At 48.2% G+C, this 19,749-nt stretch overlaps 1 protein-coding gene across 2 annotated transcripts; it reads left to right on the top strand.

Moving 5' to 3' along the window:
- Positions 1–668: 668 nt before the first annotated feature.
- On the top strand, positions 669–18,685 carry LAYN (layilin). Of its 2 annotated transcripts, XM_040631238.1 has the most exons (7): positions 669–879; positions 3,836–4,133; positions 9,590–9,747; positions 13,020–13,052; positions 13,674–13,757; positions 15,906–16,002; positions 18,055–18,685. In XM_040631238.1, the coding sequence occupies exons 1-7, from the start codon at positions 795–797 to the stop codon at positions 18,416–18,418; spliced, it is 1,119 nt and encodes a 372-aa protein (XP_040487172.1). In that variant the 5' UTR covers positions 669–794; the 3' UTR covers positions 18,419–18,685. The 2 variants fall into 2 exon arrangements, with proteins under 2 accessions (XP_040487172.1, XP_008688318.1); XM_008690096.2 differs by lacking the exons at positions 669–879; positions 9,590–9,747 and having other exon boundaries at positions 3,878–4,133.
- The last annotated feature ends 1,064 nt before the right edge of the window (positions 18,686–19,749 follow it).

Below are 19,749 nucleotides of genomic sequence, written 5' to 3'. Positions count from 1 at the left end.
CCAGCAGGTGCCCTGCAAAGAGCAGGATTATTTCCTTGCTGAGTTCAGAGACACAGTTTGGCTTCAGGTGGAGCTGCTCTCTTCTCAGCCAGAACTCCAACTCAGCCACCCCCTCCCCCCCGGACACTACCCACACTGTCCCATAACTTGCCAGCCAGGGCACACTGCCCACTTGAGCATCTATCTCTTCTCTGTATCCCCATTCCTTTCTCAGGGGTAGCCCTAAGCACCGGGACTGCAGCCTACCGAGCCCCAGGGAGGTCTCAGCGCCTCGCCTCTCGCACTGGCCCACACTGCAGATCCTAGGGCTCCGGGTGAATTTGGCCATGTCTGCGAGGAGTGGGGTGGCGATGTGGCCCTGTTTTGAGCCACAGTGCCCTCTTCATCAGATTTCAGAGAAGCCAGACTGGGATAGTACTCTGCCCTGCGCCCTGGGCAAACGCAGGACCTCCATGGGAAGCTCAGAGGTGGGGGGGGACAGCAGTGGGGCGGGCGGGAAGCTGGCTCCCCTCCTTTGCTCGCTCCCCTCGGGCGGGCCAGGTCTGCGATGCCCAGCACGCCGGAGGAGGCCATCAGGGGCGGGCCAGCTGCAGCGCTGCCCTCCCCTCGCTGACGTCCCAGGGGGCGGAGGACGGCACGCTGGCTCCGCGCCCTCCCCGCCTTCTCCGGGTGCGGGTCCGTCGGTCCTCGGGAGATGTTGCTGCCGCCCTTGCATTTGCTGTGCACGCGGCTACGGGTCCGTCCGCTCCACCGCCGTGGCGCCGCGGTGTCCGAGGGCGCACCCGAGCCGGGCCATGCAGCCGGGAGCCGCGCTACAGGCCATGCTGTTGGCCGCCCTGCTGGCGGGGCCCCGGGGCGCCACCGGTCGCCTGTTAAGTGGTGAGTGAGCACGCTGGGGCGGGGCTGGGGCGGGGGCTTGTTCCCGGTCGGGCTCCGCAGATGCACCCACCGCACCCAGGGGCTGCGTGCCGTCTTCAAGGCAGCGGCACCTTTTCTCTGGCCCCCTGCGGAGGCGAGGGGCGTCCCCTCCTCTGCTGGTGGACCCAGCCCTCCTGCGCCCCCTGCTTGTAGGGGTGCCGTCGCCCCGTGGCTAACACCAGCGCGGGTCCTTGCGTACCCTGGAACACTCAAAGTCCGTTCCCCGCCCAGAGTTCCGGACGTTCGGGGACTTAGGCTTGGTGAGGCAGTGGGCAAATCGGCCCCAGGAGGCACCCCCTCGGCCCGCCCCACTGAATGCGGCGCAGTAACTGCCTGGACCCCGGCGCAGGGGCAGGCTCACCAACTCCCCTCCAGCGCCCGGGGGAGGTCTCCTGTTCCCCGAGACGGCTGGTACGGTGGGGATTCTGGGTGGGCGGTGCGGTGGGAATCCAGCCTGTTACTCCTGGTCTCATCGCGGGGGAATGGCGGGACCCAGCTCTGGAACCAGAGCGCTTAGAGATCAAGAAAGAAGCCTAGTTAGCGCGGGACAAGCCCCGCCTGACTCAGGGGAATGACTCTCTGCTTCCTTCCTCCTGTCGTGTCTCTGCAGCCTCGGACTTGGACCTCAGAGGAGGTACAGTGCTCTGGCTTCTTGCCTCTTCTGTTTGTTCTGCATGTCGAGGGGAGGATGTCCGTGCCTCTTTCTCAAGTCTAAGGGGCGCGGACAGATGGCGGAGAATGACAACCTCCACTCCGTCATCCCTGCTTGCAGAGCTGATGGAAAGGATCTAAAGTGTGTTTCGGGATGGGGATGGGCTGCGCGGAGGCAGAAGGTGGGGTGCATCTGAATTATGCTGCCTGGGTTAGGCTGCATGGGCTTTGTCCTAGGTCGTGGGGAACCGAAGCCCCCACCCTTCCCCTTCCTGCAAATGAGAAGAGAAAAACACTTCCTGAAGGCAGGGGAACCAGATGCGCCTCAGGCTCCCTTCCAGCTCTGGCTCTCTCTGGCACTCACCGGCAGACTTGCAATGTGTGGCCAGGCTGGACCATACAGGAAACCCCTTTAACGTGTTAGGTTTCCCTTGATAAACCAACGGTAGAAAAAGGGGGACTGCCAGTAAATTCAACTTCACCTTATGTTATGCCGGTGGCCAGGCTGGAGGTACCTGGAGCTCATTTTCCTTCTGCTGCTTCATGTGGAGCCCCCTTGAAGGAATCACAGGAGTTGGGCTGGCCCAGTCTTCTCCCCAGGCAGCGTGCCAGCCACAGCCTCTCTGGCCAGTGGCCCCCATTCTCTCTGGAAAAACATCTTAGTGAAGATGTCCTGCTTTTGAGGCCTCCTAATTTGCTGATGGGCCAGTCCTGTTAGAGTTCTAGCAATAGCAGAATAGCAGAGAAAGGGAGAAGAGGCAAAACTCTTCTAACTTGTTGCTTATTGAGAATTTCCTTACAAAAGCGATAAAAGAAGTAGTAGAAACAAGACTTCACAGGAGTCTCCTGGGTTATCTACATGTGCTCTGTTCCCATTTAAGCCCTGAAAATGCAGTTAACAGTCTGTAGCCTTTGCCCCGTATTCTGGTCAGTGTTGGGAATGATGAATGCTCTCTGGTTCCCTGCACGGCTGCAAAACAAATTAGGAAAATGAGAACATTCTTTGAGGGCTGGGAAGAGGCTCCCAAACCGAAATCCTTCATCCCTTTCTCCGTGGCAGCAGTTCACACCCACAGCCCACAGTCTGGCTCTTGCCTTGCAAGGGACTTCCCTTGTTGAAATTTGGTTTTCACTTGTACATTTGGGTCCAGGAGCATATGCTGTATGCTTCTGCAGGCTAGGAACTGGTGTTTGTTTCTGTATTCCCAGCACCTAGCACAATGCCAGGCACAGAGTGGATACGCAATACATGTTGCTGGAACAAAGTTCGCAAACAGCAAGGCTTCACCCAGATGCTAGCTCGGGGGGTATGTACCAGTGAACAGTTTGTCCCTGCTCAATGGAATCCCATCCATTTGTCTGAGGTGGTATTCAGCCCTTCGGGTGCCAGTCCGATAAGACACGTTACATAGGCTCCCAGTGCAGCCTGAAACCGCGGCGGAGTGGGAACTGGGCCGTGTAGTTCAACGGTTAGGGGCTTGACTTCGTCATCACTCAGGTGGTACTACCGGTAGCTATGTGACCTTGGCCAAATGACTTAAGTTCTCTGAGCCTTAGTTTTCTCCTCTGTAAAATGGGGCATAAACAAGAGCTGCATCAGGGAATCACTATGAAAGTTCAAGGAGATAAAGGATAGATATAAACGTAAAAGCCTTTAGCATAGTTCATGCCACATGGTGAGAGCTGAGTAAACCTTAGCTGTGTCTTTAGGCAAGATCGATCATAGCAGAAAACCCCATCGACCTGATGCTCTTAGCTTCTGCTTATACCACAGCCTGGGTAAAATCTCAGCCCTGCTATACAGCAGAGGGTTCCAGGATAGAGGAGCCCATTCCCAACTTCAGAATACATCTCTTACCCGAAGGAAGCACCACACGGAGAAAGCTGCCTCTATCCCACACTGTCCCCGAAGACTTCCTGATGAGGTAGAAGTGTTATATGTGTGTGGCTTTTTAGCAAAACCATGAATCTTCAGCTACCTCTCTTTTCAAGGATAGTCAAAAATGTCTGCTTTTCAAGACCTGTAATGGAACAAATAACACATGGAGTCCCCACGCAATGCAGGCGCCTGAGTTTAAATCGCTGCCTCCATGCCGGAAGGGGTATCAATGTGCTCTGAGAGGCTAAATGACATTATACAGTCCATGGATGAGTAATCAGAATCCCTGCCCAGGGGCAGCTTCGTGCCCATTGCCGCTGAGCGTGCCTGCCCTGGGATACTTTGGGAGTACTGAGATAGGTTCGCTTTTTTTTTTTTTCCCTCCAGGGCAGCCAGTCTGCCGGGGAGGGACACAGAGGCCTTGTTATAAAGTCATTTACTTCCACGATGCTTCTCGACGACTGAACTTTGAGGAAGCCAACGCAGCCTGCAGGAGGGATGGGGGCCAGCTAGTCAGCATTGAGTCTGAGGATGAACAGAGACTGATAGAAAAGTTCATTGAAAACCTCCTGGCGTCTGATGGTGATTTCTGGATTGGGCTCAGGAGGCGTGAGGAGAAGCAAAGCAATAGCACAGCCTGCCAGGACCTTTATGCATGGACGGACGGCAGCACGGCAACATTCAGGTAAGTGTGGACAAGCCGCAGCAGCTCACTCACTTGACGTAGCTCAGAAAGGAGGCAGGCTGAATCCACGGTGCCCGGTCGGGGGTGGGGGGGGAGGCTCAGCCAGGCAGAACCCGGAGAGGATAGCACTGGCCAAAGCAGGGAGGTGAAGGTGGTCAGTCAGCCTGGATCTGTGCCCATCTCATGTCCCAAGAGCTCTGTCCAGGTCGATGTGGCCCAGAGCATTGTTTTAATAGCACGTGATGCTTGAAGTCAGGGGTTCTGGTTATCCAGCCTTTTGGATTAGAACCCCAACTAGAGAACCCCAGCTGTGGAGCTGAGATTCAGTATAGGGCTGCAGATCACAGGGAGTGGGCCTGGATGGGCCAAAGGGGGACTTAAGGAAGGCTGCATTTTGGAGGACCCTCCTAAGCCAATAGCGTCAGGACTCATTCATTTCACACCCCACCCAGGCACCACCATGATGTCGCCATCGTCCCTCCCTAGGAAATGCAGTGACATGGATAAACGTCAAAAGATATTGAAGTTAAAAGGCAGACATAAGACTGGAAAACTGTAACAAATTACGGAGTAATTATCTTTTTACAATAAAGAGTTTATATAAGTCATTAAGACACTAAAAGTTTATGTGAGTCAATAAACCCCAAAAGATAAAGAGGCAAAAGACCTGAGCAGTTGAAAAATAGAAAATCTAACTGGCAAATGATCACATGGGAAAAAAAAAGTTTAAACTCATTATCAATCAAAAGAATGCAGATTAAAATACATGTTTTTTACCTGTTACCTTGAAAACAGCAGGTCAGCCTCTGTTGGAGTTGACCTATTATGCTAATCAGATCCATGTCTTCCATCTACGTGCCAGGGGTGGACCCTCCGGGGCTCTCTTGGGCTTCTCTTCCTGGAAGAAACTTTAAAAAGGAAAGTTAGTGGGGCGCCCGAGTGGCTCAGTCAGTTAAGGGTCCCACTCTTAATTTCAGCTCAGGTCTGATCTCAGGATTGTGAGATGGAGCCCTGTGTCAGACTCCATGCTGGGCATGGAGCGTCCTTAGGATTCTCTCTCTCCCTCTCCGCTCCCCTCTCTAATTAAAAATAAATAAGTAAATAAGAAAGTGTTAGTAGGATGAACTACACTCCCCACCACTCTAGCTGGTCCCAGGGCCCCCGCTGATACTCACTGACCTCCCTCCTCTACTATTCAGTCTAGATTTCCCTCACTCTCTGCTCAGGGAGCCTCAGTGGCTGACCTTGTGGCAGGACGCAGACCCTCAGCCCTGAGGAATGTGAGGGTCTGCGTCAATTTGCACTTCTCAGCCTGGAGTGAGTGCACTTTTCTATTTACCATCAAGATGGGGTATGTGAGGACCCACAGGAACCCAAGTAGATAACCTGGATGCCAAACATATTTCTCTCTGCCCAGAATGGGTGACAGCAAAGCTACCTCCTCCTGTGATGAGGGCCAGTTACCTCCTACAAAGATAATCACTGCTCTTCTCGCCTGCCGGTCTCCAGACACAAGGATCCCAAGTACCCAAGTGGCAGCCGTCACTCATAGTTTTACAGTAAGACTTTTCCTGTATCTTCTGGTGGAAGTATTTCACCTTTGGGTAGCAGGACATCTAAAACTTATAGAGCCCAGCATTGCAGAGACGAGAAGAACAAATTCCCCAAGTGGGTCCCTACTAGTGATGGTAAGCAAGGCTACTTCTGTTTTCACCCATTGGCTCTCAGACCCATGTATTCTTACCCTTGGGGACATGGAATGATACAAAGGTCATTGGTTCAAAGTGTGCACTGAGTCTTGGAGGATAATGCAGCCTCCTTGCCAAGTATTCCCCCCAACCTAATGCTTCAGCTTCAACAAATTCTTCCATCATTCAGTCAGGCTTGCAACTTCCAGATGGTGCAACATGTGACATGACTAGTAAATTCCCTGGCGACCAGCCTGCTCCCACACCTCCTTTGCTATAAAATAGGTCCCTTGGTCTGATGAGGTGTTATTTGGGATTCTGTGCCGGTAGATCAAATAATGGATAGTGGTGCTGACCGAGGCCCTGAGGCAGGAAAGGCAAATCCATACACAGACTGTATATCTATTCCTGTCAAAGTGAATCATTGCGCCTTTCAGAATGGAAGGAGTCCAACGTAGTCAACTTGCTACCAAATGCCAGGTTGGTGTCCTAAGGTTGGTGTTCATTCGGGGATTTAGCATTAGTCTCTGCTGCTGGCCGGTTAGATGTTTGGCAGGAGCCAGATCAGACTTGGCGGGTGGAAATGGGTACTGTTGAGCTCCTGCCCAAGCTCCCTCCCTGCCGCCATGGCTGCCCTAGGACGTACCTGTTGTGCCGGCACTGGGGCAGCTGGCCACGGCTAGCTGACATCCACTAGCTGAGTCGTTTGTCTCCCTGGCTGTCCGGTGCCTTTTCCATGCTAGATGCTTTCTGGTGGGTTTTCACATGCGACAGACCCTCATACTTTCCGCCTATTCCCATACGTCTATTCACATCACATCACTCTATCCAAGAGTCCTCATCCCCAGTCTTCTCTTTCTCCGTTTACACTCCTGATCAGCTGGCCAAGCTCCTGCTTTACCCCGAGTCCATTTATATTCTAACCTCCAGTAACTTCTCTTTCCATGCAAGGTCATTAACTAGGCGCACCATCTAAGCTGCAGCCATGGGGAGAATGTCCTCTTACCCCTTGATCTTTCAAGGCCAAGTCTCAGTGGGGTCATAGTGCAGCTACAGATGACGTGACCTTGTTGTAGAATCCTAGGGGTCTACACTGTGATTCTCTCATTGGGGCTTGCCACAAATTCTATATGGCATTATTTTTCCCATCACTGAAACCTCCACTAATAGGATCTTCTAGATGATATGATCCAACCGGCAGATCCTCTTGCACCACAGCCTAGAACCTGCTTCAGGGTCCTTTTAAGCTCTGGACGTCACTCAAAGCTGGCTGTCCCTTGTGTCAGCTGCTATATGGGCCAGAGCAGTATCCCCAGCTGTGAAATATACTACTTCTAGAACCCAGAGAGCCCTACTAGGTGCTATGCCTCCTTCTTCACATTCCTGTAAGATGCTTCAAGATGCAACATTTGTCCTTTAACATGAAAGGGATGTTCTGGCATTCCCTAGATCACTAGAAACCTACACATTTTCATGAAGTGGCAGGCTCTTGAATCTTCACAGAGTTTATCTCTAACCTTCTGGACACATGAGTGTCTTACTGAGCTTACCTGGTTCAGTAGCATGTCAGAAATATAATAGACCAGTGTGATTTTCTGCAAGATGTCTGGGTAATCCGGATCTCCTCATACCACGTTATGACATTAGGCCTGAGGCAAAGCCGTAAGTGTATACCGTTGTCCATTCCAAATGAATGCAAACTGTTTCTGATTCTCTTTCTGATGGAAAATATTGTGTTCACCGGATCTGCCCATTAAGTAGCCAAGGGCATGTTAACCTGCTGTGGCAAAGATAGCACACACGGCACAGCAGCTGTAACTGAGACTTCTGCTCAGCCGTGTTTATGCTACTCCAGTATCATCCTTCAGGATCTGCCTGGTCTTTGCAGGAGCCAGACCAGTGAACCTACTAGAGATATGATGGAGACTACCCCACCCCCGGCATTCTCTAGATCTTCAAGGGTGGTACTACTTTCTGCCATCTTCCCCTGAATAAGATATTAGTTTCTTATTTATTACTTTGGAAAGGGTGGGAAGGAGTGCAGTTTCAGAAAGTTGCACTTGACCTAGTCCACTATTATAGCTCTTACCTCATAGGCTAAGGAACCAGCGTGGGACTATACCAACTACCAAATCTGGCTGTTCAAGTCATGTATTTGGGGACTGGGGAAATGACACTGGTTGGGTCCCACCATGAGCTGGTCCTGAGCCAGAACTCCATTTACTACCTGGCTTCAATAAGCTCCCACTCTAATGGGTAGCCTTGATGACATTTCAAGTCTTAGAATGTAAAAGTCACCTTGTACCCTGTGCGCAATATTTCTTATAACATTTGGATATTCCCCTTCCCCCAGTGCATGGATACTGTACTAAATGGTCATAGGTCCCTTCGGCAGAACAGGAAAAATTATTACCATGCGTACCAGCGGTGGTGTTGCAGGGTCCTTCCTCCTGAGAACCTGGCCTCCTCTTCTATCAGTGAGTTCCAAGCCTGAGAGCTGGCTTGAGTCACAAACTGGGTGCATAAGATTTCATCCATTCCATCATCTGTGAAATGAAATAACATAAAGCCATAAGGTCAGTGGGGAAGAGAACATGGCAAGTCAAGGTAGGAGGTCCACCAACTGAGCTGGAAAATGGCCTGGAGGTAACTAATGGGTCCGAACCCAGACTAAGTCAGGGCCCCCAGTTGTCTAAGCACCGCATCCGAGCACTGCTGCAAGGTCAGTTATTGTCCAGGCAAATTCAACCCAGTGGGTGCAACAAAGGCTCTTCCCTTCGGGGGAGGGTAGCAGCACTCAAGCAGAGCCACGCTGAGGTACCACAAGGAGACCCGTCTCTCAGCTGCCTCTTAAGGAGGGGCTCTGATGAGATCGAGGCAGAGCAGCAGGACCCAGCTAAACAATCTGAGCATCAGGGCGAGACCTGAGCCTCTGAAGGAAGCAGCTCAGGTGGGTAACCATGCAGACGACGGAGCCCAGCCTTGGTTCAGTGCGTGCAGCGAGTGCTCACAGCATTTAGACTCTGGAATCCAAGGCCTTACCCCGGCATTGTTATGTCCAGCTGGGCGGTAGCACCGTTTAGTTCCAAGCATCACTGCAGAGTGGAGCTCTGGCGGCTACAAGACAAAGACAAGAAATCTGGCAGCAGAGGCAGAAGGAGGGCTCATCTGCCTGATAAAGTGGAAACAGCTTAAAAACTGAAAAAGACTATGTGGGCCTTCTGCTCCTGTTCCCCCTCCCCCCACACCTGCTTTGGCAGCCTCTACATTTTGGAAAGTCTTGCTCAGACACTTGAATGTTCCATTTACTTCCCGGAGCTAGAAAGGCAGTTTTGACAGTTGGAAAGCACAGAGAGATGTGAGCAGGGCAAGCTCTGGCTGAGATAAACCATGCCTCTTCTCAGTGCCTCTGATTTCTAAACCAAAGAGAAACAAAAGCCAGTTAGCAAAAAGCAAGGAAGAAATAAAATCAACCGGACTGGCCCTGCTAGCTGCTTTTTCTCATAATTACTTTGCAGATATCATATGGTAATATATTCCTCCCTACAAAGAGGTTGTGGTACATGTCAGATGATTGATCGAGATGTCCATATTAGAGAGCACGTGGTTCTACTTATTGGCAGGACTTCAAACCCTGCCTCTCCTCTCTTGTCTTCTGAAGCAGAGTTCTAAGTTCGTGGCTCAACGGAACTTGATGGGAAAACAAAGGTTTTGAAGTCTTAGGGTCTCCTCCTCCAATGGTGTCCACTCTTGACCCCTTTCCTACAGGAACTGGTATGTGGATGAACCTTCGTGCGGCAGTGAGGTCTGCGTGGTCATGTACCATCAGCCGTCTGCACCTCCTGGTGTCGGGGGCGCCTATATGTTCCAGTGGAATGATGACCGATGCAACGTGAAGAACAATTTCATTTGCAAATATTCCGATGGTAATGAGTCCCTTCCCAAGTTACGTGGCTGAACGGTCAACTTCCTCTCTTACTTCATAAGCAGCCGCTAGCCCCCAGAATTTGTTATGTGGTCTCTGAGAAAGGTTGTTGCAGATGCCAGCCGTGTTAAACACTGGGGAATGCAGTGACAATTCCTCACCGAGGAGTATTCCTAGCAAGGGAGGGGAGTGTCTGATGCCAAGAGAAGGCATGAAGAAGAGAGAGGGTCTAATTTATGTATGACAAAGCGAGAATTATGAGAAGTGCAGGAAACAAAAAGCCCTCTAAGTGGACAATCACAAATTCTTATTCTTTCCACATGTGAGGTTGGCTGTAGGAACTTGGAAAAAAGAAGAAATGTGAAAGGAAGCTGGCCCTTGTTCCTGCAAGTCTTCTAACAGCCACGTGACATGATTGTCTGGGGCTTTACGGCAACAGGATAATGACCAGAGGAGGTAGATGATGGAGTACCCTGATTTTACTGGCGTCGGACAGACAGCAGTCACCTTGAGGAACAGGCTTACACCACCCTCTAGCTATGCCTTGCAAATTCAACTGGCATTTGCTTCTAGATCTGTGAAGTGTTTTGAATTGGCTACAAGCCTGCAGTCTCACTCTGCTGGGGTTTCCCAAACTCCTCCCTCATAACTGACTTAGATCTAAACTTGAGGTGAGTTCTGATCTGTCCCTGAAGTTTCTCAGATCCCCGAAGCCGACTGCCGGGTCCCAGTTCTGCACCGTTTCCTGGCCAGAATAGAATGACTTGTTAGTTATGTCTGGTTGAAGACTAAGTAATCCTAAAATTGTTTGAACTTGGCTATGCTTTTGCTGTGATTTTTGCTGCTACAAGATGTTTTCCCCCCTCCTCCCTCATCCTTCCCCTGTGTACTTTGTGAAGTTGTCCGAGAGACCCTAACTGCTGTTCCCTGTGCTTGGAACATTCCTACCCTTTCCCATACAACTCATTCTTACCTTTCGGGTTCATGCTGAACGTTATCTTCTTTCATAACACAGCTAAGTGCAACAGGTGATTGTAGATTGGAACCTGGACGATGATGATGGTTTCCCATAAACGGCAGTATTAGGACGATTGGCAGAATCTGAATAAGGTCTGTAGATTAGGTATTAGACTATCAGTGTTGGTTTCTTGGTTCTGGTCACTCTAGCGTGGTTACGTAAGAGCCTGCCCCCCCCCATCTTTTTAAATAGATATTGAAGTAATTAGAAGTAAAGAGTAACCATGTCTGCAACTTAATCTCAGGAAAAAAAGTTACACATATGTCTCTATGTGTTTTTCATACATATGTGGGTATATATATAGACATAAATAAAAATATAGATAGATATAAATTTAGAGATAATAGAATAAATCAATGAAATCTGATAAAAATCGTAACATCTGGGTGACATATATTTTCATAAATCTGAAATTTTTCAAAATAAGAAGTTAAGAAAATTTCCTCCAGGAAACTTTCCAGGGGCCCCTCAGAAGCAAGTTAGGTTTTAGCACCTCACACACCTAGTACTTTAACTCCCTGTTTATAAGTTTGTCCCCTTCACTACATGGTTGGCATGTGGTCTAGAGACATACATGTTTGACCAGTTAATGCTTGTACTTGATGGGCGAGGGGAAGGTCATCCAGTGCAGTTCCCACAGGATGTCACACCATCGATTATTCCAGATAATAGCATATGAAGCTATCAAGCCGGATAAAGCATATCTGGCATTATAGATGACAGATCTCTCTGGGCAAGGGACTGGCTGAAGAGCATCTAACACTGGCCTTGACAACAGGACCGTGTGGAGTAGGTGCGTGCTAGCCAGATCGGAGCCCTGCTCACTTCTGGGGTCTGCTGAAGGCGTCGGTGTCTTCAGTGAAAATCAGAGACAAATCAGCGGAGGCAACGCACTGCAGATGCATTGCAGGGACTGATGGAAATGCATTAATGTGCAGCCATGTTTAATGCCGTTTTGCACAGTGGATTGAACGATGGAGGGTCGTGTCATGTTATTGAATATCCTATGTATTATAGTGTAATATCACAAAGTTAATATTTGTTAATATTACCCCGTATTTCCGTATGTTACGGCCAGCCTGTAGAGCCTAAGAGCCAAAGAAGACTAGACCTATTCTCATTTGCTCTTGTACCGCCACTACCTAGCACAGTTCGTCTCCTTGCAATTTGAATTTTCACTTGAATTTATTTGGTTCAAATTCCAGCTCAGCTACTCACTAGCTGTGAGATTTAGGCAAGTAGTTTAATCTCCCTGTACCTCGGATATGTGACGTACAAAATCACCAGAATTATAGCACCCACCTCATGAGGCTATTGCCAGGGTAAATCGCGTTTGTTTTATAAAACACTTAGAACATGACGATGTTTCTATCATATAGAAGGCACCGCATAGGTGGGGTTTTTTAAAATAAATGAGTAGATTTGCATCACCTTTGCATGCTTACATGTGCACGGACACACACACACAGGAAGAGGATTAAAAGTTACTTCAGAAGCTTCAGAATAGCCTTGGCATCCTGGCCTTAGGACTGTGAATTCCAAAATCACGCCCTTAAGGATCCCTTCCCTGTGAACCCCAGAGCATGTGTTGAGCATGAGAGATTTACTGCCAGTACCATAGGGGACGCACTCCCAGCCAAAGGTAAAAACATTGGATGGAGATTATCTGTGCCGCCTGATTGTCCTGAGGCTCTTGGAGATATTTAAGATGACTCAGGTTCTAGATCACCAGCGTCCTCCTTGGGGCTGGCAGCGGTCTGCTTCCCCGCCCCCCACCACAACCAGTTCCACACCTGGGAGATCAGTGTTTGTTACTCTCTGAAACATCCCCAGTGGGAATTGTTAAAAAGTCTTTGATTGCTTTAAAGTAATCCAGGCATGCATGTTGCTGGGAAGCGGTCGGGGTTACTTCTGAAACTAGATTAGCCATATGTTGATAAGGGTTGAAGCTGAGTGATGGTACAAGCTGGTTCATTCTGCCAGTCTTTCCATTTTGGTATCTATTTGGAAACTCCCATATTTAAAATTTTAAAATACTTTTTAAAAACTACCCAAGTAAAGCTGAGGGAAGGCTAGTCTTGCTGCAAAAGTGATTCTTGTGATTTACTAACCCCGATCTTGGCATCTAGTAACACTGAATAAAGTTTATCAGATGACTGAATGAGTAAATAAGTACATGCCACGATCTGGCCAATTTCATCCAGATGGCATGGAAATTTAGTTACTATTTTCATATTTGTTTCTTTCTGCCACAGAGAAACCAACAGCTCCTTCTACAATGCCTGGAGGTAAGCCTATCATTTGGGATTTGGGTTAATTTGGGCTGTTTCCCAGGCCCCTTTTATGGGTTTAGAACCGTATGTTCTTTAGACCCGATTTTCCAACAGGAAGAGAGCTGGTGTGAAGTCAGACCATTTGGAGAGGTGTATCCACACCCAGCCCTGTCAAGCAGTTCATTAATCTCTCTCTTCCGTGTCGCCGATTTCTCCCAAAGCTGAAAAGCAACAACCACAAATTCAGCTTGGGATGCGGCTTGTCATTATTGACAATATGAGAGGAATAATTCAATCTAATGAGAATAGAAACGAGCTACACAGATAATTTATGGTCCTAGAAGTGAGTCATTGTCCCTGCCCTTTGGCACCTCTGCATTTTATGTGCCTCAACGCCAGCTGCCTGCTGTCTGTTTCAGTAAAGGATTCTTGGCAGCGAAAATCTCACCAGGAAGATGAAGGCAATTAAACCTGTAGGCCAGCAAATTCAACCCTTTACTTTTCTATGTTCATAAATGGCCTTGGTCAAATCGCCACTGCTTTTTGTCATACCCCCGACAACCTGGTGGGACCTCAGAGACTATATGGATTGTGAGGCCTTCCCCCGGGTTCTCAAGTCCATGTGTCTGTTTCCAGATGAAGGAACAGAGCCAGCAACACCCATGCTTCCGGAAGACACGGGGAAAGAAGATGCCAGAGAGACATTTAAACGAAACGACGGTACGGACAAAACTCTTCTGGGGAAAATAGACGATGGGACTCTCTTGATCACAAATTACACAGGGTTACATTTTCTACTTTGTTCTTTCCCACAGCAACTTAAAAAAATGAACTAGACAGGACATCTGAGGCTTTGCGGAAAGCGTGTGCAGCGTTGGGGTTTGTCAGGGAAGCGCCTGGGGAGAGTAGGCTGGCCAGGAGGTGAAATGCCTGCGTGAGGATGGGTGGGGGGGAGCCCTGAGCAGTCATGGGGTGGAGGCCGGGTCCTGGGAGAGCGGCTACACAGAAACAAGCACAGAAAAGCCCAGGCGGGATGCGGGATGCGTGACGTCCGCACTTGATGCTCACTTGTGAAAAAAATAGAGGAAATGGGCAAAAACATTTTACAACTCAAATCATAAAGGATCAAAGAAAAACGGGGTGATAAACTGGAGTGCTAATGGAATTTCATCCTCAAGCCTCTCACCTTGAATGCTAAGAGGGAGATCTGGGCTTATGTCACTGGATGACGTTGAAAATCCACGTCATTTCTCTGGGCTGTGGTGTCCTCTTTTGCATCATGGAAGTAATGCCGTGTTTCTCACCTATCTGAGAGCATTACCGTGCCCCCGAAAGGAAATAAGATCTTGTAATACTGCAGTGCACTTCTGACACCAGCCGCCCCAACTTTGGGCAGACCCCACAGTTGAAGGGCTCAGTCCCCGACAAGACTGCCTTCCCTTTCAGACGTCAGTCACAAGTTCAGGGGTCCCCAGGCCGTTCCCACTTCAGATCAGCCGGCTACAGATCGGGAAGATGCCCACAACCCTCTGTTTTGATAACTCGCTGGAACGACTCCTAGACTTCAGGAAAACACTATATTAGGACTGTATTTTACTGTAAAGGGTCCAAGTCAGGGGCAGCCAGCTGCAGAGACAGGTAGGGTGAGGTCCAGGAAGGCCCATACGGGGAGTTTCTGCAACCTGTCCCTGTGGAATCAGGATGCATTCTCACCCTCCTGGAACATCAGTGTGTTCACCAACCAGAAGGCTCCGTTGAGCTTTGGTGTGCAGAGACTTACTGCGGTGTTATTTATTACACAGACATGACTGACTTAGTCATTGGCCATGTAACTGAACTCAATCTCTAGCGCCCCCACCCCAACTGTCCTGAGACATCAGCATAAACTCTGATGTGGTCTGAGGGGCTCATGAATAACAAAGAAATTGCAGAGATTTAGAGCCTCTCTTTCAGGAACCAAGGACAAAGGTCACTCATTTACTTTTTTTATTATAGAACAGTTAAACATGCTGAAAATGCTTTGAAAAAAGTACAAAGTGCTGTGTAGGGATGGGTGGCGTTTTCGTTGCTCAACGTTATCATGGTAGTGTTTAAACTGGATTTCGTTTTGGGCCCTTTGCGTGTGTGTGTGTGGTTGTCAGGTTTGCAGCCTCACAGGAAAACAAAGCAGCAGCTTCTAGAAGGTTGGGAACCTTGGACCAGTGGGAGTAAGAAAGGGGTCAGTCCCCAGTCCTTGATTCTTCCTAAAGCCCCATGACAGAAAATTCTTTGGTTCTAAATCTTAAAGGACAGGTAAGGTCAGGAAAGCAGGCTCTGAAAGCCCTCCACAGTCACTGCTCTTGGCCCCAACTGGATCCAATTAGCCTTAGTCAGATTTGTTGGGAAGGTTATAGTCTGATTCATGTGCTTCATGTGACCTCTTTCCTGGTAATAGCACTGAGACTTGCTTCTCCCTCCCTCCCTCCCTCCCTCCTCCCCGCCCCACCTCGGGAACTACCATTTCTGTCCTCAGAGCCAAAGCCATCAACACTGCCCAAGCAGCCCCTTCGTTAAGGGAGAGCAAGAACAAGAAAAGAGAGAATCTCTTACCTCTGGGGAAAAAAAAAAAACGTGATTAAAACAGTGCCCTTCTGATATTTTGCAAGAAACTCCAACATGTAAACTTCTTTATTACTTAGGGGCCATAGGACAGGCAGAAAATGCTCACTCATTGAAACGAGAAGGCTTTGCTGACTGGCTAAGTGTATACATATCTCCTTTCAGGAATATGCTCTTTGCAACACTCTGTGTCGATTATGCTTTTTTAAGCCTGTTTTGAAGTTCATAAAAACATCACTAATGCTGATAATAATATGGTCTTCCTTTCAGAAGCTGCCTTGAATCTCGCTTACATTCTAATCCCCAGCACCGTCCTTCTCCTCGTGGTCATCACGGTTGTGTTTTGGGTTTGGATCTTTAGAAGGAGGCAAGTAAAACCCTCATTGTGTAAACCTGCGTATCTTCTGGACTCTTTGAGATTTGGGCATTGCTCTGTTTGCTTCATGAAATGCCACAACAGCTCCAAGAGAATTACCATCGCAGATTGGAGAGTCGATTCTCTGGTGGCCTCAGGGCATTCAGAAGTACTAAGCGTTTGTGCTTGGTTGTGATTAAGGGAGTGATCTTAGAGTCTTTCATTTTTGTGTGTGCAAGATTTCAAATGACTTGAGGGGTGAAACTGTTATTCACCCCCTTTGGATCCACACATCACTCAGCAAAGTGCTTTCGTGAACGTATGCTCTCACTCCAAAAATGTTTGTTAGTTGGGTGAAGGAATAAAGAGTGAGCCGTTGAAAAATGACTGTCCCAAAGCCTTCTGGCAAACAATTGAAACCGAGTCACTTTATTCAAAGTGAAATAGCTAAAGCCTTTTAGTTGCCTTTGCTTTTAATTGAGTCTGCAGTTATAGATTGCTACCAAATAGTCGTGCCAAGTGGCCCAGAGCATCTCTATTTATGGATCGTGTGCCACCATTTTTGAGGTTCCCACAGCTCTTCTCAGTTGCCTTTTTGTTCCCCAGCATCATGCCATACACAGAAGAAGGCTGGTCTGCCCATTTTACAACAGGACAACTGAGTTCCAGTTAAAGATCCGGCTCCCTTTGATGACCATTTTATGATAAATTAGTAAGGTTTCAACGCACAGTTGACCCTAGAACAACATGAGTTTGAACTGTGTGGGTCCACTTATACGTGTTTTGGGGATTTTTCAATAAATACAGTATAGCACTGTAAATGCATTTTCTCTTCTTTATGACTTAATAACATTTTCTTTTCTCTCACTTACTTTATTGTAAGGATACAGTATATATTACATACAACATACAAAATACGGGTTAGGCTTCCAGTCAGCGGTAGGCTATTAATGCTTCAGTTTAGGGTCAAGGTTACATGCAGATTTTCAACTGCATGGGGGTTGGTACCCGTAATCTCCTCATTGTTCAAGGGTCAACAGTAGAACGTGCTGCATTTAATAATATCTTCCTAATAGGATTATGAGAAGAATTAAAACAGTTAATTCATGCAGAACGGGCATATAATAAGCACTCAAAAATGTTAGCTCTTACTATGATCATTTTTATTAGTTAATTCATTTTGATCTAAAAACAGAATTCAATTTAAAAATTAGGAATATATTTCCCAACTGCTTACTCTGCAGTTGTCTTTTGTTTTTTTTGTTGTTGTTGTTATTGTTGTTTCCCTTTCTTAGTCTGTTTAGCACCTCACCAGGATTTGGGAATTGTGACTCTGAAGCTGGAGTCTGTCTCAGGGGTTTTTAACCTTTTTGTGCCACAGACCTCTGTAACAGTTAGGTAAAGCCTATGGACCCCTTCCCAGAACAATATCTCTAAATATATAAAATAAAATATATTGGATTGCAAGGGAAGCAATTGTACTGATATAACAGTTTAGCAAAATATTTCCAAAAAATGAAAGTGATTCGGTAATACACATGTTTCTTTATTAATGCTTCTTTGTTTAGTGGTGGGCATAATTAGCATAATTTTGAAGTAGAGATGAGGATAGAATATTTTAAGGCATCCATGATAACTGTGATGTGATATGAAAATATCCGTGATTCTGTTGGTGATCAAGTCAAAGATATTACTAATTCTACTCCAATTTATTGCCTATGTTTAGAATTGGAGGACAGGCTAACTTTCACTTGAAGATGGGTTTTTAAAAATGTGATACTTTTCACCATCCAATTTTATCCATGGATGCTCTGGAAGCTCTGGGTATCCCAGCACAACCACCTCTGTTCTCTGCTTTGGCAGCAGTGAATGGTAGATATGCAATCACTTTCCTGTTTTGGTACCCACCCCCCACCCCCGGAGCCCTGACCCAGAAGTTTCCGTAGGTGAGAAGTGCAGGGTACTGATTGCCCGGGACTACTTCCTCCTGTCTGAGCAGGAGACACGGGGATATTCTCCATCCCCTTGTCCAAAATACTCAGCCCTGGTTTTCTCCCCTCCTAGGAAACGGGAGCAACCAGGCCCCAGCACAAAGGAGCAGCACACCATCTGGCCCTCTCCTCAGCAAGGGAACAGCCCAGACCTAGAGGTTTACAACATCATACGAAAACAAAGTGAAGCCGATTTAGCTGAGACCCGGCCAGACCTGAAGAACATTTCATTCCGAGTGTGTTCGGGCGAAGCCACTCCCGATGACACGTCTTGTGATTATGACAACATAGCTGTGAACCCCTCCGAAAGTGGATTCGTGACTCTGGCGAGCGTGGAGAGTGGCTTTGTGACCAATGACATTTACGAATTCTCCCCAGACCGAATGGGGAGGAGCAAGGAGTCTGGATGGGTGGAAAATGAAATATATGGTTATTAGGACGCATGAGAAACACTTGAACAAATGGGAATGCGAAAGAAAAGAGGAGCAAGCTTCTCCTGCTTTCTATGAGGAAAAGACTCAGAATGTCTATGCAAATGCTCAGATCAGGTCGTGGGGGTGAGCATGTGATCTCCATTAGCCCCCATTGGATCCCCGGGTTTGGCCGTACCCCCATCCCATCTTCTCCCCCAGATCAACCTTACGAGAAAGCACCTTGCCTGTGGTCAGGCACATAGTAGAAAATAAATATCAATTGATGGGTTATTTCTGACTTTCAAGGGATGTGCTTTCCTTGGTAGGGATAAGGTTGTGGCTGCGGGACTTGGGAATCCCACCTCTAGGTTCTGTTTTTCTTACTCTGTACAGCAGCACTTCTGATCATAAAGAGACAGAAATTACAGAATCTTTGCAAAGCCCACGTCCCCTGGCATCGGGCTGGCCTGTGCATCGCAATTCTTAGGTCTGTTTTTTTCAGAGAATCAAATCAAATCAAAAGCAGGAAGCAGAATGTTAGTCTGTCTGTGTCTACAGCCCTTCCTCTGCATGTGGCCTCAGGGGACCTCTTTTTCTTTCTCCTCACATCCAAACTTGGAAATATCCAACTTGGAAGTACTTTACACACTGGAACTGAATCTGAGTCTCGGCTTCCAGGCGTCTGTGCGTGCCGAGCGCTGATAGCGCGCCTCGTTCTGCTTTTGTGTTTCTCCTACCGAAGCATCAACACGATATTGCTGATAACGGTCATGATTCTTCCTTTTGGTTGTAGGGACCTCTTTCGTATCCTTTTGGACTCAAATTCACAGAGAAGTTTCTTGGCCTAACACCGGTGTTTACGTGAAGGTCTGAGGGCTCTTACTTATTATCACCAGCAAACCCCTCTAGCTTGGTATTTTAAGCTTTCCGTAGATCTTGTTTCTCGCGCTTGGTCATTTGCCTGACGTGTGGAGCCCCGCGCTGGGCGGCGTGAGCCGGCCTGGGTCAGAGCCGCTTCACGTGCAGTGATGGGAATCACCGCCCAAGTACCCGCCACACGGGAGCAGAGAACAGGGTGGGCGACAAACACGTCACTTAGGCCTGCTTCCAGGAAGTGTATTTTGTGGACTTACAACATTTTTTTAAAGATTTTATTTACTTATTTGGCAGAGAGAGAGCACAAGCAGGGGGAGCAGCAGAGGGAGAGGGAGAAGCCGGCTCCCCGCTGAGCAGGGAGCCCGATGCCTGGCTCGATCCCAGGACCCTGAGATCATGACCTGAGCTGAAGGCAGACGCTTCACCGACTGAGCCACCCAGGTGCCCCGACTTACAACACTTAAAGCAAAAAGGATGAC

This window comes from Ursus maritimus, unplaced genomic scaffold, assembly GCF_017311325.1.
Source record: "Ursus maritimus isolate PB19 unplaced genomic scaffold, ASM1731132v1 scaffold_16, whole genome shotgun sequence".
NCBI lineage: Eukaryota > Metazoa > Chordata > Mammalia > Carnivora > Ursidae > Ursus > Ursus maritimus.
The sequence above is the reverse complement of the archived record's forward strand: the minus strand, read 5'-3'. Positions and strand labels throughout refer to the sequence as shown.